Genomic DNA, 24,462 nt, shown 5'->3' on the forward strand with positions numbered 1-24,462 from the left:
GCTATGACAGTTAGGGGAGGAGCTATATTACAGCTCTGCTGTGGGTGTCCTCTTGCAACTTCCTGTTGGGAATGAGAATATCCCACAAGTAATGGATGATCCGTGGACTGGATACACCTTACAAGAGAAAGGGTCCCTCAAGTCAAAAGGAAACTCATGATTCAGACAGAGCAGCAATTTAAAAAAAAAAAAAAAAAAAAATCCAATTTATCTCCATTAACAAAATGTGCAGTATAACACTTTTTTAATCACCAGCTCCTACTGGGCATGTGCAAGAACTAGCAGAGGATACGTATATGGATTTGTAATTGGCTGATGGCTATCACATGATACAGGGGGGAGTGGAAATAGACAACTTTAAATTTTGTCAGAAAACCCCCCAAAAACAACTACTCATTTGAAGTTCAAGTGCTATTGCATTGTCTGTTTATCATGCATTTGTCGATTATGCAAATCTACTGTATTTACTGGTCCTTTAAGAGAAGAGATGAGGGCAGGCTTCCCCAGTCTCACCCAACTACACACGTGCAGAGTTCATTCTATATCTGAATATTAGTTTGTGATTGGTTAACAATGATTCATTTGTTCTGGGGGACAGGGAAATCAGTGAAAGGAGCATAAAACAATATTTGAAAAAATGAAGCTGCAGTTTTCAATGCAAAATTTTTCGCAGATACGCTGGTTCAAAATCATGTCGTTTACAATTTGTGTTTAGTGGTCCTTTAAAGTGTATTCGTCTGAGAGCCAAAAAAATAATATATATATATATATATATATATATATATATATATATATATATATATATATATATATATATATATATATATATATATATATATATATATATATATATATATATATATATATATATAAATATATAAAAAAAAAATGTACTTTTCTACTTTCAAGCCATTACAAAACCATAAAAGGGATAACCGGTATGAGTGATTACCTTTTTTAATATCATTTCTGAGCCAAGACTCCTGTGATGGTGAAGCAGCCAACTGTTACCTGCAGTGTCTTCCTGGAAAAGAATTAAAAAAGCAAAAAATGATCCACCAACAATAATAAAAAGGTATCGAAGCCTAGAAAACCAGGTCTGTACATTTACAAAATTGTATCCATGTTCAGTAGTAAAATCAGAAAAACAAAACGTCACTGTAAAGCTGGTTACATTATAATTGTGCTATAAGTATGATATTAAAGGGACAGTCTACACCAGAATTTTTATTGTTTTAAAAGATAGATAATCCCTTTATTACCCATTCCCCAGTTTTGCATAACCAACACAGTTATAATAATATACTTTTAACCTCTGTGATTAACTGCCCCTTTATTTCAGTTCCTTTGACAGACTTGCAGTTTAGCCAATCAGTGCCTGCTCCCAGATAACTTCACGTGCACGAGCACAGTGTTATCTATATGAAATACGTGAACTAACACCCTCTAGTGGTGAAAAACTGTTAAAATGCATTCTGAAAAGAGGTGGCCTTCAAGGTCTAAGAAATTAGCATATGAACCTCCTAGGTTAAGCTTTCAACTAAGAATACCAAAAGAACAAAGCAAAATTGGTGATAAAAGTAAATTGGAAAATTGTTTAAAATTACATGCTCTATCTGAATCATGAAAGTTTATTTTGGCCCAGACTGTCCCTTTAAGGAGTTTGACAGAGGTTAATTAAAGGAGACTTGGGGGGGGAGAATTCAGACAGAGCATACAATTTACTTCTGATATCATTTACTTCATTCTCTTGGTATCGTTTGCTAAAAAGCATTAAAGGGACACAACCAAAATTTTGTCTTTCACAATTCAGATAGAGCAGCAATTTTAAGCAACTTTCTAATTTACTTCTATTAATTTTTCTTCGTTCTCTTGCTATCTTTATTTGAAAAGAAGGCATCTAAGCTTTTTGGGGGTTTTAGAACTCTGGACAACACTTTTTTATTGGTGGATGAATTTATCCACTAATCAGCAAGGACAACCCAGGTTGTTCACCAAAAATGGGCCGGCATCTAAACTTACATTCTTGAATTTCAAATAAAGATACCAAGAGAATGAAGAAAAAGTGATAATAGGAGTAAATTAGAAAGTTGATTAAAATATAATGCTCTATCTGAATCTTGAAAGAAAAATTTGGGTTCAGTGTCCCTTTAAGTATGAGAACTAGCTGATTGCTGTTCTGGAACGGACTAACGATGGTTTGCATGGGTTAAACAGTTATATGCAAGCAATCAAGTAATCTTAAAATCCTCTAACCCATCAGAACATTTCCTTTTTTAACTTCTATGTCCCTTTAAAAAAAAAAAAATTAACCTAAGGAAAAAAGAAAAAAAAAAATCCTAAATGCTGCCAGTTTTCAAGGTACATTTTTTTAAGCTTTTAGGTCTCTTAACCCTTTAAGTGCTAAGCATTTTCCCACCTGGGTGCTAAGCTGGATTTTAGGGTTTTTTTTTTTTTTTTTTTTTTTAAAACATAATTTTTTTTTTAAACTTTTTTTTTTTTCCCCTTCTTTTTTCAGATCCCCAAGACATACTGTTGGAAAGGTTAGGCGATTACCTTTCAAACGGTGGGTCTTGGAGGTCTTTAGCAGTTTAGGTGCCTGAGATACAGGCTTCTAAGCAGCATGCCCAATTTCCCTATACTGTATATTGTAAATTTTCAATAAAGTTGCACGGTGACGTCATGTCATTGCGCGTGAAGTCACCGGGCATAACTTTTCTAAATATAGTACGGGTGGGGGAAGGCAGAGTGTCAATAAGCAGGAGACTTAAATAATATTACTATGTAGTGAAATAGATTTTAGTGTATATATATTAAGATTACCTGCCGCAGAGATAAAGCCAAGAGCAAGGAACAACTAACAAAGTAATTGTAATAGAATATACAATTAAGTATAAGTAGCTTGAATCTGCGTTATGAAATCATGATTCTGCTGAGTTTAAGAAAATTAAATAAGCTATATAAGTAGTAGTTCAAATGTCATTCACACTTAAAAGGGACACTGAACCCAAAAAAAATATTTTGTGATTCAGATAGAGCATGAAATTTTAAGCAACTTTCTAATTTACTCCTATTATCAATGTTTCTTCGTTCTCTTGCTATCTTTATATAAAAAAGGCATCTATGCTTTTTTCTTGGTTCAGAACTCTGGAGAGCAGTTTTTTTGATTGGTGGATGAATTTATCAACCAATCAGCAAGGACAACCTAGGTTGTTCACCAAAAATGGGCCGGCATCTAAACTTGCATTTCAAATAAAGATTCCAAGAGAATGAAGAAAAATTGAGAAAAATTGAGTAAATTAGAAAGTTGCTTAAAATTTCATGCTCTATCTGAATCACACAAAAAAAAAATTGGGTTCAGTGTCCCTTTAACTTTATTGAAAAAAATGTCAAAAAACAAAAACCTGACAGACAATTTGCGACGGCTCAGAGCGGTTAGCACTCAAGGGGTTAAAGGGACAGTCGGGTAAAAAAAAAAAACACCTAATTTTTTAAATAGGGCATGTAATTTTAAACAACTTTCCAATTTACTTTTAAGATAGGCTCAATGACCTAAATATGTATAGCTTAGAGGAGAGAAGGGAAAGAGGTGATATGATAGCAACTTTCAAGTACATTAAAGGGTTTAGTAAAACTGAGGCTGTGGGTATTTTACATAAAATGGAAAATTCAAGAACAAGGGGTCATGAGCTCAAGCTAAAGGGTAGTAGATTCAGGAGTAATTTGAAGAAGCACTACTTTACAGAAAGAGTGATTGATTTATGGAATAAACTTCCTCAAGAGGTAGTAGCAACAAACACTGTGGGGGACTTTAAAAATGCATGGGACAAGCATAGGGCTATCCTACGAACTAGATTAGTTTATACTGTTAGGTAAGGTCGGGCAGACTTGCTGGGCCTATGGCTCTTATCTGCCGTCAATATCTATGTATCCCCAATTTTGCTTTGTTCTCTTGGTATACTTAGTTGAAAGCTAAACCTAGGTAGGCTCATATGATCATTTCTAAGCCCTTGAAGGCTTTTTTATTTGCTTTTCACAACAGGGGAGAGCTAGAGTCATGTGAGCCATATAGATAACATTGCGATCACGCCTGTGTCTTGTGGCAATTGCACTAATTGGCTAAAATGAAAGTCAATAGATAAATAAAATGGAATGTAATCAGGGGGCTATCAGAAGATGCTTAGATACGAGGTAAAAAGATTAATATAACTGCGGGTTATGCAAAACTGGGGAATGCGTAATAAAGGGATTATCTAAAAAAAAAAAAAAAAAAAATCTGCGGTTGACTATCCCTTTAGATGCTCATTAAAAGGGACAGTCTAGTCAAAATAATTTTATAATTCAGATAAGTTGTTTAAAATTAAATGCCCTAACAATTTATTTTTTCCCCATCAAATTTGCTTTGTTCTCTTGGTATTCTTACTTGAAAGCTAAACCTAGGTATACAATAATTTGCTAATTTCTAAGACCTTGAAGGAAGCCTCTTATCTGAATTAATATGGCAGGTTTTAACAGCTAGAGGGAGTTAGTTAATGTGTGCCATAGATAACATTGTGCTCACGCCCGTGGAGTTACCAATGAGAGAGCACTGATTGGGTAAAATGCAAGTCTGTCAAAATAATGTGTGCCATAGATAACATTGTGCTCACGCCCGTGGAGTTACTGAGAGAGCACTGATTGAGTAAAATGCAAGTCTGTCAAAATAACTGAAATAAGTCTGCAGAGGTTTAGATACAAGGTAATACGAGGTCTATAAGAAGTATAAATATAACCGTGTTGGTTAGGCAAAACTGGGCAATGGGTAATAAAAGGGATTATCTATCTTTTTAAACAATAAAAATTCTGGAGTAGACTTCCCTGTGTGGGGATTTGAGTTGAGTGGGAGCCAAGATGTTCCCTAGAGAGACCCCTCTTCTAAATGCACATTTACACCCCTTCTGTGTTATTTCAGCCAGGGCATCGTTGGCCGCAAGTAGTCTAAAAAGTTTCTGTATTATGCTGCAGATCTTATGATACTGTGTGCTATAGTCTAACAAAAAACACACTTCTGAGCTAACAAAAAACACACTTCTGAGCTAACAAAAAACACACTTCTGAGCTAACAAAAAACACACTTCTGAGCTAACAAAAAACACACTTCTGAGCTAACAAAAAACACACTTCTGAGCTAACAAAAAACACACTTCTGAGCTAACAAAAAACACACTTCTGAGCTAACAAAAAACACACTTCTGAGCTAACAAAAAACACACTTCTGAGCTAACAAAAAACACACTTCTGAGCTAACAAAAAACACACTTCTGAGCTAACAAAAAACACACTTCTGAGCTAACAAAAAACACACTTCTGAGCTAACAAAAAACACACTTCTGAGCTAACAAAAAACACACTTCTGAGCTAACAAAAAACACACTTCTGAGCTAACAAAAAACACACTTCTGAGCTAACAAAAAACACACTTCTGAGCTAACAAAAAACACACTTCTGAGCTAACAAAAAACACACTTCTGAGCTAACAAAAAACACACTTCTGAGCTAACAAAAAACACACTTCTGAGCTAACAAAAAACACACTTCTGAGCTAACAAAAAACACACTTCTGAGCTAACAAAAAACACACTTCTGAGCTAACAAAAAACACACTTCTGAGCTAACAAAAAACACACTTCTGAGCTAACAAAAAACACACTTCTGAGCTAACAAAAAACACACTTCTGAGCTAACAAAAAACACACTTCTGAGCTAACAAAAAACACACTTCTGAGCTAACAAAAAACACACTTCTGAGCTAACAAAAAACACACTTCTGAGCTAACAAAAAAACACACTTCTGAGCTAACAAAAAACACACTTCTGAGCTAACAAAAAACACACTTCTGAGCTAACAAAAAACACACTTCTGAGCTAACAAAAAACACACTTCTGTTCTTATCCTTAGAATGAGTTTGCTTAAGAAATCTAAGCAAAATGAGTCAATCAATTCCACCTCCCTTCTTATATTGTCCAAAACATGCGATTTTGTGATCCAGATAGAGCATGACATTTTAAGCAACTTTCTAATTTACTATTATGAAATTTTCTATATTCTCTTGGTATCTTTATTTGAAATACAAGAATGTAAGTTTAGATGCCGGCCCATTTTTGGTGAACAACAATCTGCTGTCATGAGTTCTGAACCAAAAAAAAAAAGCTTAGATGCCCTTTTCAAATAAAGATAGCAAGAGAACGATGAAAAATTGATAATAGGAGTAAATTAGAAAGTTTCTTCAAATTGCATGCTCTATCTGAATCACGAAAGAAAAAAAAATTTGGGTTCAGTGTCCCTTTAAAACTGTGGGAGGTTAGTTTTTTTTGTTATACTTCATGTGGGCCGTTACGTGTTTTTATTTCTTGAGGACGGTCACGGTTTTTTTATTTTTTAGTTATTTTGTGCGGGTGTTGGCATTTTTTTTTTTTTTTTTTTTAAGGCTTCGGGTTTGCCTACGCTGCATCCAGGTGGATTCCTAAAATGGCAGGGTGGTGAAAGAATTCATCTGTGCTGAATTCTTTCACCACGCTGCCTATTTTCGGAATCCTCCTGGAGGCAGCAAAGCCTCGCGCAGCCAACATTTGAGGATGCATTCGCAACTGGCGACGGACGCGTTACAAACACTATTATAGTATAGATATAAGATAAAGCATGTATATGTAAAGAATACCAAACAAATCACAAACAGCACCCTTCTTCCTGTAATAATAGTTTCCAGTGGAACAGAGGAGACTGCTTTCCTCTCAAATATCAAAGTGTACAAATCCACAGCATGATTAAGGGAATGGCTCCCGAAACGTTGCATATGTGTGTACCTGTGAGAAAAATACATTTCTAAGATTTCTTTATAAGCTTTGGTGCTGTGGATTTGTACACTTTGGTATATGTAAACAATGTGATTAAGCAATAAGATCTGATTATACCTATAAGTTCAACCCATTTTATTAGGTTGTGGCTTCAAAACAGAAATCAGCTATTTAATAAACAAATAAACCTTAAAAAGCAAATTGTCATACATTTTATACTCTGCAGTTGGTATAAAAAAGTAATAGGAAACACATTAAGAAAAAAAGGTTTTTACATACTGTCCCTTTAAGTTCATTGGGGCAAGAATGTTTATGTGCCATACATTAAGAGCAAATTATTGTTTACTCCGATTTTGCAGAATCAAGGTTATAAAAAGGTGATTTTCTTGTGGGTTCTGATTTATTGTTCAGCATCATATAGCCACTTATCCTGAAAAGCATCAAGGAGCTTTTGAAAATGCCTATATTTAAAAAGGACCATTAAACTCAAAGTAATGGAATTTCAGCAAAGTGTTCTAATGCTTAAAGGATGTTCAATAAACTTGATGGACAATTGACAGTGACAATTTGGAAAGTAGAAATTTAATTCTTTGAAACCCCCCCCCAAAAAAAAACCTTAAAGGGACAGTAATACACCATTTTTCATATAACTGCATGTAATAGACACTACAATAAATAATAATATTCACAGATACCGATATTAAAATCCAGTATAAAAACTTACTTAGAAGCTTCCAGTTTAGCTCTGTTTAAAAGGTTACTGGAACACCCACTGCAAGTGGGAAATAGTAGACACCCCCCCCCCCCCCCCTCTTCTTTAAGCAAACTTGTATACCTACTCCAGCTTGCTCAATGACGTCGCTGACACTGTATGAGCATGCAGAATCATTCACAGCCTCATATTCGTATACGAGTGATTGGTGAGCGGAGGTCATGTGGCAGTAACATGGACATTTTTTTGTTGCATAAGACTTCATTTTCTACAAAACGCTTGATCTTTTGAAGATCAGCTAAACAAGAATTGCTTGGCAACATGTGATTTGTTGATCATTATTGAAAATAGGCAAGATCAAGTGGTCCTTTTAAGTACCACAGTGACATAAAACACACTTATTAGCTATATGATCGTTATTTTTTCTAAGCAAGGTTCTATGTTCATTTTTGTATTGCAGCCGTTTTGATTAAAGGGACAGGAAACGTAACATTTTCTTTCATGATTCGGATAAAACATTCAATTTTAAACAACTTTCCAATTTACTTCCATTATCAAATTAACTTTATTCTCTTATTACCCTTTGCTGAAGGAACATCATGGCACTACTGACAGCTAGCTGAACACCTTTAGATAACCAATCACAAGAGACAAATATGTGCAGGCACCAATTAGCAGCAGCTCCCACTAGTGTAGGGTATGTGCATATTATTTTTCAATAAGGGATACCAAGAGAAAAAAAAGCACATTTGGAAATAGAAGTGAATTTAAAAAGGTGTCTTAAAATGACCTGCTCTATCGGAATCATGCAAGTTTAATTTTGACTTTCCCATCCCTTTAAGAGACACTCCACAATCTCGGAACCCCACTAAATGCTTAATTAAATGGACATGAAACCCAAATTGTTTCTTTCATGAGTCAGAGAGAATATGATTTGAAACAACTGTCCAATTTACTTCTGTTATGTAATTTGCTTTATTCCCTAGCCATAATTTATTGAAAAGCATACCTAGGTAGGCTTAGGAACAGCAATGCACAACTGGGAGCTAGCTGCACATATATGCCTCTTGTGATTGGCTCACCTGATGTGCTCACATTAGCTCTCAGTAATGCATTCTGCTCTGTCAAATTATTATTATTATTATCATTTATTTGTATAGCGCAGCCAAATTCCGTATCGCTGGGTACAATGACAAAGATTTGTGATAAAATACAAAACATAACTAAAGAAATCTAGTACAGGAGGAAGAGGGCCCTGCTCTGGAGAGCTCACAGTCTACAGGTTTAGGGTGCAGAGACGTAAGGTTGGGGTAGCTTGTTACATTGGTTGTAGTTGCAGCAGTGAGTCAGGCAGTTCATGTATTAGTTTGGTAAGGATGAGGGATAGAGGAGAGAGAGGGTAAGCCTCTCTGAATAGGCGAGACCAAGAGAATAAAGCAAAGTATATAACAAGTAAATTAGAAAGTTGTAAAGGGCCACAAAATAAAGTAGAATTGCAAAAGTGCATAATACAAAGAAAATGCAATAACATTCTGAATTTCAAAAAAACAGATTTGTTGTTTTTTTTTTAAACTGGCAAATCTATTTCTCCCATTTGCCAGGCCCCGTACTATGTGACAGGCATTGGCTAAATCAGACTAGTATACGTATACCCTATGAGATAGTAAATGAAAAATTCTCAAAAATTGTGTGCTCTTTCTGAATATGAAAGTTAAATTTTTACGTGAGTGCTGCCATCTAGTGGTCTTGCAAAAGGATAACGTTTTTGCAAAACTGCTGCCATATAATTCCCCAGACACACACCTGCGGTTACCTCTTAGCTTTTCAATAAACGATATCAAGAAATTGAACTCAATTTGATAATAGAACTAAATTTGAAAGCTGTTAAAAATCACGACCTATCTGAATCATGAAAGAAAAATGTTGTTTCATGTCCCTTTAATGAAAATATAAAACCATTTCAATATACATTAAATTTGCTTACTTCTGCTTAAATAGTTATGAAACGTGTGTTTCATTGTTGTAGTAACAAAAAGTCCTAAGCTGTGTCTTATACTTAATAGAAACCATTGAAAATTGTATTATTCATCACGTTAAAAGGATTTTCCCTTTTATTTATTTTTAAACTTCATTTGTGCAGTGCCCATTACTTCCTGTCACAGCCCTACATTGAAGCTTTATAGGAAGGCATTTATATCTTGATGCCAAAACTTCTAGAGTAACATAAGCTGGTTTATTGTTAAGTGTAGACTAAATAAACAGAGTCATATTCAGAACAGGCAGAATGCAACTTTAAAAAGGGACAGTCAAGTAAAAAAAAATAAAAAAAAAAAAAAATAAAAAAAAAAATAAAAATTCACAATTCAGATAGGGCATGTAATGTTAAACAACTTTCCAATTTAATTTTATCACCAATTTTGCTTTGTTCTCTTGGTATTCTTAGTTGAAAGCTAAACCTAGGAGGTTCTTATGCTAATTTCTTAGACCTTGAAGGTCACCTCTATTCTAAATGCATTTGACAGTTTTTCACCACTAGAGGGTGTTAGTTCACATGTTTCATATAGATAACGTTGAGCTCATGCACATGAATTTACTGAGGAATGAGCACCGATTGGCTAAAATGCAAGTCTGTCAAAAGGGGCAGTCTGCAGATGCTTAGATACAAGGTAATTACAGAGGTAAAAACGTGTATAACTGTGCTGGTTATGCAAAACTGAGGAATGGGTAATTAAGGGATTATCCATCTTTTGTAACACTAAAAAAATCTGGTGTTGACTGTCCCTTTAAGTTGCCAACATGTCTACTCTTAACATCCTGAGGGAAGTAGTTTTACAAGAAAAGTTACTTGCAGTTTTATTTTTTTTCCCCAATCTGTTTCTTTTTAGGGTTACTTTGATTTAATATATTTATTTGTTTTAATATATTTCTCCTCTATGGGGGGTAGAATATAAATACATATTTAGCTATAATGGCTGCTTTAAAAAGGGATATTTAATAAATGTTAGCAAAAGTATTTATGGGTGATTTCAGCAATAAAGCACATGATTGCAATAGATCTACATAGAAAAAGGTTGCAAAAATGCATACTATTTTACAGCCTTCAGTATTGCTTATCTTACCTTTTCTACTGTGGCCAATTCGGTACTAATATAAATGAGCATGACAGTGTGAGTTTACAAAGTAAAGTTGCACATTTTCTCTACTGGGCATGCATTAACGAAGGCAATTCTACCAGGAGAAAAAACCCCCCAAAAAAACAATGCTAGACGTCATACAGCAAACCGATCAACGGTGGACCTTTTAAAGAAAAAACATAATTTATGCTTACCTGATAAATTTATTTCTCTTGTAGGGTATCCAGTCCACGGATCATCCATTACTTGTGGGATATTCTCCTTCCCAACAGGAAGTTGCAAGAGGATCACCCACAGCAGAGCTGCTACATAGCTCCTCCCCTCACTGCCATATCCTGTCATTCGACCGAAACAAGCTGAGAAAGGAGAAACCATAGGGTGCAGTGGTGACTGTAGTTTAATTAAAATTTAGACCTGCCTGAAAAAGGACAGGGCGGGTCGTGGACTGGATACACTACAAGAGAAATAAATTTATCAGGTAAGCATAAATTATGTTTTCTCTTGTTAAGTGTATCCAGTCCACGGATCATCCATTACTTGTGGGATACCAATACCAAAGCTAAAGTACACGGATGATGGGAGGGACAAGGCAGGAACTTAAACGGAAGGAACCACTGCCTGTAGAACCTCTCTCCCAAAAACAGCCTCAGAAGAAGCAAAAGTATCAAATTTGTAAAATTTGGAAAAAGTATGAAGGGAAGACCAAGTTGCAGCCTTGCAAATCTGTTCAACAGAGGCCTCATTTTTAAAGGCCCAGGTGGAAGCCACAGCTCTAGTAGAATGAGCTGTAGTCCTTTCAGGAGGCTGCTGTCCAGCAGTCTCATAGGCTAAACGGATTATACTCCGAAGCCAAAAAGAAAGAAAGGTTGCCGAGGCCTTCTGACCTCTCCTCTGTCCAGAGTAAATGACAAACAGGTTAGATGTTTGGCGAAAATCTTTAGTAGCCTGTAAGTAAAACTTCAAGGCACGGACTACGTCTAGATTATGCAAAAGACGTTCCTTCTTTGAAGAAGGATTAGGACATAATGATGGAACGACAATCTCTTGATTGATATTCTTGTTAGAAACCACCTTAGGTAAAACCCAGGTTTTGTACGCAGAACAACTTTATCTGAATGAAAGATCAGATAAGGACAATCACAATGAAAGGCAGATAACTCTGAGACTCTTCGAGCCGAGGAAATAGCCATCAGAAAAAGAACTTTCCATGAAAGAAGTTTGATATCAATAGAATGAAGGGGTTCAAACGGAACCCCTTGAAGAACTTTAAGAACCAAGTTTAAGCTCCATGGAGGAGCAACAGGTTTAAACACAGGCTTAATTCTAACTAAAGCCTGACAAAATGCCTGAACGTCTGGAACTTCTGCCAGACGCTTGTGTAAAAGAATAGACAGAGCAGAAATCTGTCCCTTTAAAGAACTAGCTGATAATCCTTTGTCCAAACCCTCTTGGAGGAAGGACAATATCCTAGGAATCCTAACCCTACTCCATGAGTAATTCTTGGATTCACACCAATGAAGATATTTACGCCATATCTTGTGGTAAATTTTCCTGGTGACAGGCATTCGTGCCTGTATTAAGGTATCAATTACTGACTCGGAAAAGCCACGCTTTGATAGGATCAAGCGTTCAATCTCCATGCAGTCAGTCTCAGAGAAAGTAGATTCGGATGATTGAAAGGACCTTGTATTAGAAGGTCTTGTCTCAGAGGCAGAGTCCATGGTGGAAAGGATGACATGTCCACTAGGTCTGCATACCAGGTCCTGCGTGGCCACGCAGGCACTATTAATATCACCGATGCTCTTTCCGGTTTGATTTTGACAATCAGACGAGGGAGCAGAGGAAACTGTGGAAACACATAAGCCAGGTTGAAGAACCAAGGCGCTGCTAGAGCATCTATCAGTGCCGCTTCTGGGTCCCTGGACCTGGATCCGTAACAAGGAAGCTTGGCGTTCTGGCGAGACGCCATGAGATCCAATTCTGGTTTGCCCCAACGGAGAACCAATTGAGCAAACACCTCCGGATGGAGTTCCCATTCCCCCAGATGAAAAGTCTGACGACTTAGAAAATCCGCCTCCCAGTTCTCTACACCTGGGATATGGATCGCTGACAGGTGGCAAGAGTGAGTCTCTGCCCAGCGAATTATCTTGGAGACTTCTGACATCGCTAGGGAACTCCTGGTTCCCCCTTGATGGTTGATGTAAGCCACAGTCGTGATGTTGTCCGACTGAAATCTGATGAACCTCAGTGTTGCTAGCTGAGGCCAAGCCAGAAGAGCATTGAATATTGCTCTTAACTCCAGAATATTTATTGGGAGGAGTTTCTCCTCCTGAGTCCATGAACCCTGAGAGCCTTCAGGGAGTTCCAGACTGCACCCCAACCTAGAAGGCTGGCATTTGTTGTTACAATTGTCCAATCTGGTCTGCGAAAGGTCATACCCTTGGACAGATGGGCCCGAGATAACCACCAGAGAAGAGAATCTCTGGTTTCCTGATCCAGATATAGTAGAGGGGACACATCTGTGTAATCCCCATTCCACTGACTGAGCATGCATAATTGCAGCGGTCTGAGATGCAGGCGCGCGAATGGCACTATGTCCATCGCCGCTACCATTAAGCCGATTACTTCCATGCACTGAGCCACCGTGGGGCGCAGAATGGAGTGAAAAACACGGCAAGCATTTAGAAGTTTTGATAACCTGGACTCCGTCAGGTAAATTTTCATTTCTACAGAATCTATAAGAGTCCCTAGGAAGGAAACCCTCGTGAGAGGAGATAGAGAACTCTTTTCTTCGTTCACTTTCCACCCATGCAACCTCAGGAATGTCAGAACTATCTCTGTATGAGATTTGGCAATTTGAAAGCTTGACGCCTGTATCAGGATATCGTCCAGGTAAGGAGCCACCGATATGCCTCGCGGTCTTAGGACTGCCAGAAGTGAGCCCAGAACCTTTGTAAAAATTCTTGGGGCTGTAGCCAACCCGAATGGAAGAGCAACAAATTGGTAATGCCTGTCTAGAAAGGCAAACCTCAGGAACTGATGATTCTTGTGAATCGGAATGTGAAGGTAGGCATCCTTTAAGTCCACTGTGGTCATGTACTGACCCTCTTGGATCATGGGTAAAATGGTTCGAATAGTTTCCATCTTGAATGACGGAACTCTGAGGAATTTGTTTATGATCTTTAAATCCAAAATTGGTCTGAAGGTTCCCTCTTTTTTGCGAACCACTAACAGATTTGAATTACACCTGTCCTTGTTCCGTCCGCGGAACTGGATGGATCACTCCCATTACAAGGAGATCTTGTACGCAGCTTAGGAATGCCTCTTTCTTTATCTGGTTTGCAGATAATCTTGAAAGGTGAAATCTCCCTTGTGGAGAAGCTTTGAAGTCCAGAAGATATCCCTGAGATATGATCTCCAACGCCCAGGGATCCTGAACATCTCTTGCCCACGCCTGGGCGAAGAGAGAGAGTCTGCCCCCTACTAGATCCGTTGTCGGATAGGGGCCGCTCCTTCATGCTGTCTTAGAGGCAGCAGCAGTCTTTCTGGCCTGCTTGCCCTTGTTCCAGGACTGGTTAGGTTTCCAGGCCTGCTTGGATTGAGCAAAAGTTCCCTCTTGTTTTGAAGCAGAGGAAGTTGATGCTGCACCTGCCTTGAAATTTCGAAAGGCACGAAAATTAGACTGTTTGGCCTTTGATTTGGCCCTGTCCTGAGGAAGGGTATGACCCTTACCTCCAGTAATGTCAGCAATAATTTCTTTCAAACCAGGCCCGAATAAGATCTGCCCCTTGAATGGAATGTAGAGTAATTTAGACTTTGAAGTCACATCAGCTGACCAGGATTTGAGCCATAGCGCCCTACGTGCCTGGATGGCGAATCCGGAATTCTTAGCCGTTAGTTTAGTCAAATGAACAATGGCATCAGAAACAAATGAGTTAGCTAGCTTAAGAGTTCTAAGCTTGTCAACAATTTCAGTCAATGGAGCTGTATGGATGGCCTCTTCCAGGGCCTCAAACCAGAATGCCGCTGCAGCAGTGACAGGCGCAATGCATGCAAGGGGCTGTAAAATAAAACCTTGTTGAATAAACATTTTCTTAAGGTAACCCTCTAATTTTTTATCTATTGGATCTGAAAAAGCACAACTGTCCTCAACCGGGATAGTGGTACGCTTTGCTAAAGTAGAAACTGCTCCCTCCACTTTAGGGACAGTCTGCCATAAGTCCCGTGTAGTGGCATCTATTGGAAACATTTTTCTAAATATAGGAGGTGGGGAAAAGGGCACACCGGGCCTATCCCACTCCTTACTAATAATTTCTGTAAGCCTTTTAGGTATTGGGAAAACATCAGTACTCACCGGCACTGCATAGTATTTATCCAGCCTACACAATTTCTCTGGCACTGCAATTGTGTCACAGTCATTCAGAGCAGCTAATACCTCCCCAAGCAATACACGGAGGTTCTCAAGCTTAAATTTAAAATTAGAAATCTCTGAATCAGGTCTCCCCGATTCAGAGACGTCACCCACAGACTGAAGCTCTCCGTCCTCAGGTTCTGCATATTGTGACTCAGTATCAGACATGGCTCTTACAGCATCTACGCGCTCTGCATCTCGTCTAACCCCAGAGCTATCGCGCTTGCCTCTCAATTCAGGCAATCTGGATAATACCTCTGACAGGGTATTATTCATGATTGCAGCCATGTCCTGCAAAGTAATCGCTATGGGCGTCCCTGATGTACTTGGCGCCATATTAGCGTGCGTCCCTTGAGCGGGAGGCGAAGGGTCCGACACGTGGGGAGAGTTAGTCGGCATAACTTCCCCCTCAACAGACCCCTCTGGTGACAATTCTTTTATAGATAAAGACTGATCTGTACTGTTTAAGGTGAAATCAATACATTTAGTACACATTCTCCTATGGGGCTCCACCATGGCTTTTAAACATAATGAACAAGTATCCTCTGTTTCAGACATTTTTGTACAGACTAGCAATGAGACTAGCAAGCTTGGAAAACACTTTAAAGCAAGTTAACAAGAAATATAAAAAAACTTTACTGTGCCTTTAAGAGAAACAAATTGACAAAATTTGAAATAACAGTGAAAAAAGGCAGTTACACTAACAAACTTTTTACAGTGTATGTAACAAGTCAGCAGAGAATTGCACCCACTTGCAAATGGATGATTAACCCCTTAATAACAAAAACAGAATAATAAATGACAAAAACGTTTTTTAAACAGTCACAACTGCCACAGTCTACTGTGATTGTTACCCTCCTCAAACACGACTTTGAAGCCTTTTGAGCCCTTCAGAGATGTCCTGCATCATGCAGAGGGAAGCTGAATGTCTGTCAGTATTTTTAGCTGCACAGAAAAGCACTAAAATAGGCCCTTCCCACTCATATTGCAACAGTGGAAAGCCTGTTTCTAGGCAAAAAACAAACCAGCCATGTGGAAAAAAACTAGGTCCCAATAAGTTTTGTCACCAAACATATATAAAAACGATTAACATGCCAGCAAACGTTTTATATTACACTTTTATAAGAGTATGTATCTCTGTTAATAAGCCTGATACCAGTCGCTATCACTGCATTTAAGGCTTAACTTACATTAATCCGGTATCAGCAGCATTTTTCTAGCAAATTCCATCCCTAGAAATATATTAACTGCACATACCTTATTGCAGGAAAACCTGCACGCCATTCCCTCTCTGAAGTTACCTCACTCCTCAGAATATGTGAGAACAGCCATGGATCTTAGTTACTTCTGCTAAGATCATAGAAAATGCAGGCAGATTCTTCTTCTAAATACTGCCTGAGATAAACAGTACACTCCGGTACCATTTAAAAATAACAAACTTTTGATTGAAGTTAAAAAAAAACTAACTATAATACACCACTCTCCTCTTACTACGTCCATCTTTGTTGAGAGTTGCAAGAGAATGACTGGATATGGCAGTGAGGGGAGGAGCTATGTAGCAGCTCTGCTGTGGGTGATCCTCTTGCAACTTCCTGTTGGGAAGGAGAATATCCCACAAGTAATGGATGATCCGTGGACTGGATACACTTAACAAGAGAAACAGTCCTTTCTGAATACAAAACACAACAACAAAAAATTGCCTAGTGAGCACACAAACATTTTTGGTCATTTATCTTGTATGTACATATACAAATTCCCTTATATTTTTAAATCTCTTGCAGGAGAGTGTGAAAGCTCTCAAGGCAAAAGTGAGACAAGTGCTTTAGTTAAGGAAATGGGTGGCGAGTAAAATCAAGAGAAGCATTCCTAGGTATTCTCCACTCGCTGTGTATATCCGGTCAGAGAAACTGATTGGGTGTTTAAGGGGATTTCTAGATTTAAAATAAACATTTTGCTAGAAAATTAAAGGTTTGAAACATCACAAATACACATACTATGAAGTTATTAATAAAGCAAAGGACTAAACATCTAGTCCATAAATTTATTTAAAATGTGTCAAAAGAAAAAAATTAAATTTATGCTTACCTGATAAATGTAATTCTTTGACACGGTGAGTCCACGGATAATCAATTACTGTTGGGAATATCACTCCTGGCCAGAAGGAGGAAGAGGCAAAGAGCACCACAGCAAAGCTGTTAAGTATCACTTCCCTTCCAACAACCCCCAGTCATTCGACCGAAGGAAAAGGAAAGGAAATAACACAAGGTGCAGAGGTGACTGAGGTTTATATAAAAAAAAAAAAAAAACCTGTCTGAAAACAGGGAGGGGAGTGGACTCACCGTATCAAATAAATTTAAACAGGTAAGCATAAATTTTGCTTTCTTTCTTAAGACACAGTGAGTCCACGGATTATCAATTACTGTTGGGAATCAATACCCAAGCTCGAGGACACAGATAAGGGAGGGCAAGACAGGTAACCTAAACAGAAGGCACCACTGCTTGCAGAACCTTTTTCCCAAAAGAAGCCTTAGCCGAGGCAAAAGTGTCAAATTTATAGAATTTAGAAAAAGTGTACAAAGAAGACCAAGTCACAGCCTTACAGATCTGTTCTACAGAGACCTCATTCTTGAAGGCCCAGGAAGAAGACACCGCCTTAGTGGAATGAGCTGTCATTTTCTCAGGAGGCTGCTCTCCAGCAGTCTCATATGCCAAACGAATAACACTTCCCAACCAGAGAGAGAGAGAGAGAGAGAGAGAGAGAGAGAGAGAGAGAGAGAGAGAGAGAGAGAGAGAAGTGGCAGTAGCTTTCTGACCCTTACGTTTTCCAGAAAAGCAAGCAAACAATGCAGAAGACTGGTGAAAGTCCTTCATAGCCTGCAGATAGAATTTAAGAGCCCGCACAACGTCTAAGTTGTTTTTTATGAGAAAGATTAGGACAGAGAGTAGGAACAACGATTTCCAGATTAATATTTATGTGCGAAAAAAAACCTTTGGAAGAAAACCAAACTTACTACGGAGAGATTCCTTATCTGCATGAAATATGAGATAAGGACAATCACACTGCAAAGCTGACCCTTAAGGGTACTGACAGATAATCCCTTCTCAAGGCCTTCCTGGTGAAAAGATAAGATCCTTGGGATCCTGATCTTACTCCAAGAATATCCTTTAGACTAAAACCAATAAAGATATTTACGCCATCTCTTATGGTAAATCTTTCTAGTGACAGGCTTACAAGAGTGAACCATGGTCTCAATGACCGATTCGGAAAATCCCCGCTTAGCTAAAAATCAAGCGTTCAATCTCCAAGTAGTCAGCTTCAGAGAAACTAGATTTGGATGAAGGAAGGGCCCCTGAAGCAGAAGGTCCTTCCTCAGCGGTAGCCTCCACGGAGGTAGGGACGACATCTCTACTAGATCTGCATACCAGAGGCCACGCAGGAACTATTAGAATCACCGATGCTCTCTCCTGCTTGATGCGAGCGATGACTCGCTGAAGGAGCGCAAACGGAGGAAAGAGGTATACCAACTTGAAGTTCCAAGGAACTGCCAAAGCATCTATCAGAAAGGCTTGAGGATCTCTCGATCTCAAACCGTACTTTGGGAGCTTGGTGTTCTAAAGAGATCCCATTAGATCCAATTCTGGTAACCCCCATTTGGCTGTTAATCTGGAGAACACTTCTGCATGGAGATTCCACTCCCTGGGATGAAAAGTATGTCTGCTCAGAAAATCCGCTTCCAAATTGTCCACTCCTGGGATGTGGATGGCAGATAGGCAGCAATTGTGAGCCTGCGCCCACTGGATGATCCGTGCCACCTCCTTCATGGCTAAGGAACTCAGAGTTCCCCCTTGATTGTTGATGTAGGCCACTGAGCTTATGTTGTCCACCTGGAACCTAATAGACCGGGCTAAGGCCAGCTGAGACAAAGCCAAAAAGGCATTGAAGATCGTTCTCAACTCCAGAATGTTTATGGGGAGAGCAGATTCCTCCTGAGACCAAAGTCCCTGCCCCTTCAACGAGTCCCAGACTGCTATCTGTGGTCACAATTACCCAAGAGAGTCTCTGAAAACACATTCCCCTGGGACAGATGTTCTTGCAATAGCCACCACGGTAGGGAGTCCTTTGTTGATTGATCCAAAACTATTCTCTGAAATAGATCTATATAATCCCCGTTTCACTGAGCGAGCATGCATAGCTGCAGAGGTCTCAAGTGGAACTGAGCAAACGGAACTATGTCCATGGAAGCCACCATCAATACTTCCATGCATTGGGCCACTAATGCTCATGCCGCCGACTGTAGGGACAGGATCTTGGCTCTTCTGACCTCAGTCAGAAATATTTTCATAGATAGAGAATCTATAATGGTTCCTAAAAAGATCACTCTTTGAGTCAGAATAAGAGTTCTTTTCTCCAGATTAATCTTCCAACCGTGGGAACGCCAACAAGACCCTTGTATGAGAATTTGCTAGTTGCAAGGATGGCGCCTGAACCAGAATGTCATCCAGATAAGGCGCCACTGCAATGCCTCAAGCCCGAATTACTGCTAATAGAGCTCTCAGGACCTTTGAAAAAATCCTGGGAGCTGTGGCAAGGCCAAATGGAAGCGCTACAAATAGAAAATGTTTGTTTAGATTGGCAAACTATCACTCCCAAGAAGGAAAGGTCCTGCACACATTTCAAGAACGCTTCTCTTTTTATCTGGTCTACAGATAATCTTGAGAGGTGGAACCTGCCCCTGGGAGGAAAAGTTTTGAACTCTGACATGTACCCCTGGGAAACTATGTCCACTGCCCATGGGTCTGGGAAATCCCGTTCCCAAGCTTGCGCGAACTGATAGAGTCTGCCCCCCACTTGATTTGATCCTGGGGCAAACGCTTCCCCTTGTTCCAAGACTGACCAGGTTTCCAAGAGGGCTTGGATTGTTCCCGTTTGGAAGAGGCAGGGGAAGACTTACCTCTGAAGTTACGAAAGGAACGAAAATTAGTCTGACATCCCTTCATTTTGTTCTTCTTGTCTTGAAGCAGAAAGGATCCTTTTCCACCCGTGATATCGGAAATAATTTCTGCCAATGCCGGTCCTTTTTCCCTTGTAAGGGATTGCCAAAAGTTTAGATTTAGAAGAAACATCAGCAGACCAAGATTACAAAGCCAGATACTTTGTCCCCCAGCTTAATGGCCCACAAAGAAGCGTCAGCGATAAAGGAATTGGCTAACTTTAGAGCCTTTATCCTATCCTGAATCTCCTCCAAAAGGAGTTTCAGCTTGCAAGGACTCAGACAAAGCGTCAAACCAATAGGCTGCCGCACTGGTTAATGTAGCAATGCACACCGCTGATTGCCATTGTAACCCTTGATGAGTATACATCTTCTTTAAAAAGGCCTCCAGCTTTTTATCCATAGGATCCTTGAAAGAGCAACTATCCTCAATAGGGATGGTGGTTGTCTTAGACAAAGTGGAAATCGCCCCTTCCACCTTTGGAACCGTCCTTGATGGAGTCGGCTACCAGGAACATTTTAAAGAAAGGGGAGGGGGAAAATGGTATTCCTAGTCTCCCCCATTCCCGTGTAATAATCTCTGTGGCACGGTCTGGCACTGGAAACACCTCCCCAGGTGAGGGATCATCAAAAGTATTTAATTTACTAGATTTTTTAGGGTTGACAACGATAGGTGTATCGGAGTCGTCAAAGGTAGCTAAAATCTCCTTTAACAAAACACGGAGGTGCTCTAGCTTGAATCTGAAGGAAACTACTTCAGCTTTAAAAGAAGGAATTACACTATCCAAATCTGAGATACCACCCTCAGATGCTACCGAAGTATCCTCCTTTTCCGACTTATGGGAAAGAGTGACCTGGTTAGCCTGAGTCAGATCAGGTCCGATTCAAAAATCTTCCTCTTACGCCTCCCTTGCAGCATGAGTATGGCCTCTAGCGCCTCAGATACCGCTGTGGAAACCTGGGATGCAATTTCAGCTTTGAAAAAACACTCCATTAGGAGATAGTGAGGAAGTGTAGGGCACTGCGTGAGACGATGGCACAGTTTGGGACACTTGGGGAATAGGCTGTGGCATAGCCTGAACAGCATCCACTTGAGAATGGTGGCTCAGGATCAAACAAACAATCTTTGTACAATAAAGTTGTACAAAAAGGCAAGGGTGGTTGAACTTGGGTATTCAAACAAAGTTTGCATTCCTCAGATATAAATCACCAAGCCCATTTTGCAATGATTGGGAAGGAGGAAAAAAAAAAAAAAAAAAAAAAAAAAAAAAAGGCAACCGTCTCTTTAAAACTCCTGATAATGAAGAAAAACAGTGCCTGACAATTACGAATAATTGAAAAAACAAACCCTTAAGATGAAATTGCTCTCCAGGCCCACAATAATTTCACTATACCTCTCCGGCAGGCCAACACCACAACGCTACGGTGCCTACCTGACCTCACTTAGGCTGCAGATTCCACTCCGGAACTGTCAGGGCACCAGGAATCAGACTGAGACGAGAAGTGCAAAAATAATCACACCTTTATTAATAGCAAAAAATAATAAAAAGCCAACAAGTCAAATAAGCCAGGAGTCAAAACCAGAGCTGATAGACGAGCCGAGTCAGGAGCCAAAGCGAATAGTCAGACGAGCCGGAATCAGGAAAACAGCAGAGTCAGGAACAAGCCAGGGATCAGGAACCAGGAAGGATGTCAGGCAGCCAGGTAATACACAGGAACTCTCACAAACAGGTCTGAGACAACGCAAAGGCAAAGCATACTGAACAGAGGCCCTTTAAATAATAAGTGATGACATCACAATTCTGAGACTGCATCCTGTCTCACATGGATGATGCACACCAGTCTGGCCATAAAAAGGAAGTGCAGGAAATGAGCAGCATCCCCCACAATGCACCATAGTCAGGAAGAGAGGCGAGTAAAATGGCTGCCAGCAGCACAAGGCAAACACAACAGGGAGAAAACCCTGACAGGAACAAGCAGGCACCAAACGAGGGAGAGAACACAGACGTAGGGACTCTGGAGAAAAAGCGCCAAGTAAAAGTGCGCGCTGCGTCTGAGAAGGAGCCCGCCCCCAGTGATTACGGGCCGATCTAAAGTTTTTAGTGAAAAACGGAATAGAGCCCGGTATCCAACACAAACTGTAATATGAGCAGAATACCCCTAAAACTGCGGGTTTCTGACTAAGCCGCCAATAAAGTTTGCTACCAAATATATTAGAAATGTAAGCCTCTACACCAACAAACACTCTCATTCTAGGACTCTAAAGTCCTCTCTCGCACCGTGTCCTGACAGCCTGTCTAAATAATCCTGATCTCAGGAAAATTCTTGTCCCAGTATGAGGTGCAGAAAAAAAAATTCTTAAGTGCCAGGGTTCTCTGTATAAGAAATAAAATGACACTTACATGCACCCTTGCCTGTCCGACAGGGAGACAGCACCAGAAATGAGAGGAAGCCGCTCCTCACAGAGTCCTGTGAATGAAAGGATGAACTGAGTAAGCCTACTCTGGCATACTCTATAAAGGCAGCAAAAAAAATGACTGAAAAATGCATTGAGGCCCACCCCACAAGTTCGTAACTGCTTTAAAGCTACCACAGCCCTACTGAAGAGACTAACGTGGAATACAGCTAAGCACAGCTTGTCAGGGAAGGTCAGAACAAGAATCTTGTACAGACACCTAAACTTCACCTCCTCCTTGCACCTAAGGCAAAGAGAATGACTGGGGGTTGTGGGAAGGGGAGTGATACTTAACAGCTTTGCTGTGGTGCTCTTTGCCTCCTGCTGGCCAGGAGTGATATTCCCAACAGTAATTGATGATCCGTGGACTCACCATGTCAAGAAAGAAAATGTATTCATATTTAAGCCTTAACGTCTGCTTATGTTTTCATTTGATTATCGGTGCCCAAAATAAACCTACAAATCTCAAAATCAGTCTGTCAATCGTAAGCATATTTCTACTCTCATCTAAGAATTTCAAGATCTGAATTTCAAAACAATGAGCGCCACACAAGGCCTCAAGACTGGGTTCAATATGTGCCTACCTTCTCGGTCTGGCTGAGCAGGAAGTGATGAAAGTGAGGGTCATCCTTCGAACGCTGCAACTGAACAAAGAGAAACTGAGATGCTTCCACTTTATCCAAGGATAAAACCCCCAAAATGTGTTGTAGGTTGTGGTAAGAGTTCCAGCTTTAAAGATGGTGGACTCTACTAATATGTTAAAATATTTTATCAGAAACTGCCTATACAATGAACAAACTATTTTTGTGCTTGAATCCAGTACAAATACAGAAATACAAAATTCATACAGTGATGAGCTATCTTAAAATGTTGATATATGCAGGCAAAACAGATGGCTCATCCCACCAGATATCCTCTCAGACTGATGAGCCACAACTTCCATTTGCATTAGTGTCATAAGAATATAAACTGAAAAGATCAAAAAGCTGGTCTCCAATAGGCAAAGAAAGGCAATTCAGAGTTGTCCTGTGCAATAATTCTCAAAGTTGCACAAGCTAAACATCGCTAAAGAAACAAAGCGTTTGGTTTCTTTCAGACAACTAAACACAAACGCCAACAACATGTGCAGGCTCTACACGTCAAAAAACAATATAAAAACCAAATTGCAGAACAAATCATCATCTAATAATTTGTTAACACTACTGGTACGGATACGTATCGCTGCAGAGAGGAGACCATTTTTTTGAGCAACAGAAATACAAACTCCAAGCTACAAAAAAAAAAATTAAACAACTTAAATAAATGGATTATAAAGTAAGCAATATAATTCTGTTGAACACAGACTAGAAAGAATTGAAGTAAAAATACTACAGACACATTATCTTGATCTACAACCACAGCAATCAACTGGGACTAAAAACTAAATCCATCCAAGTTTAAATGTGCTCTGATTGCTTGCAGTCTTGAGAAAGGTTTCAGTCTTTACATAACTAAAGAATAGTAACTGAAGAGTAACCTTACCTCACTTGATGGCGGTGGCCAGCTGAATCGGGATACAGTTTTCATGGCAAGCTTCTTGAGGGAGATTGGCTGGGGAAACACAGAGCCCTGAGTAGTAAGGGTGAAGAGAATTAGGAATCATATTCATTGCACTGAAATTCCTTAAAATTTGATCTAGTTCAGTATATTAGAATAAAACGCATCTATAGCTCTTGAGCATTGTATACTCAATGTCTTGCGTACTATGTTGACGATGTTTCTTCAAAACGTCAAACATTAAACAGAATGAATGGCTGATCAATTTCCATTTTTAAAGAGCTTTCTTAAAGGACCACTAAATGCAGTAGAATTGCATAATTAATGGGACAGTGAAGTCCAAGAAAAAAAAAAGTTCATGATTCAAATAGGGCATGTAATTTTAAAAC

The 24,462-nt window shown here is 39.4% G+C and overlaps 1 protein-coding gene across 1 annotated transcript in view; it reads right to left on the reverse strand.

The window, feature by feature from the left end:
* Positions 1–24,462, reverse strand: part of GLYR1 (glyoxylate reductase 1 homolog) — a gene marked incomplete in the record, with an annotated part of 164,813 nt that overhangs the window by 119,285 nt on the left and 21,066 nt on the right. Inside the window, 3 exon segments of the mRNA XM_053694873.1 lie at positions 953–1,024; positions 23,122–23,181; positions 24,059–24,145. Coding sequence (XP_053550848.1) covers positions 953–1,024; positions 23,122–23,181; positions 24,059–24,145 — 219 coding nt within the window.

This window comes from Bombina bombina, chromosome 11, assembly GCF_027579735.1.
Source record: "Bombina bombina isolate aBomBom1 chromosome 11, aBomBom1.pri, whole genome shotgun sequence".
Classification (NCBI taxonomy): Eukaryota; Metazoa; Chordata; class Amphibia; order Anura; family Bombinatoridae; genus Bombina; species Bombina bombina.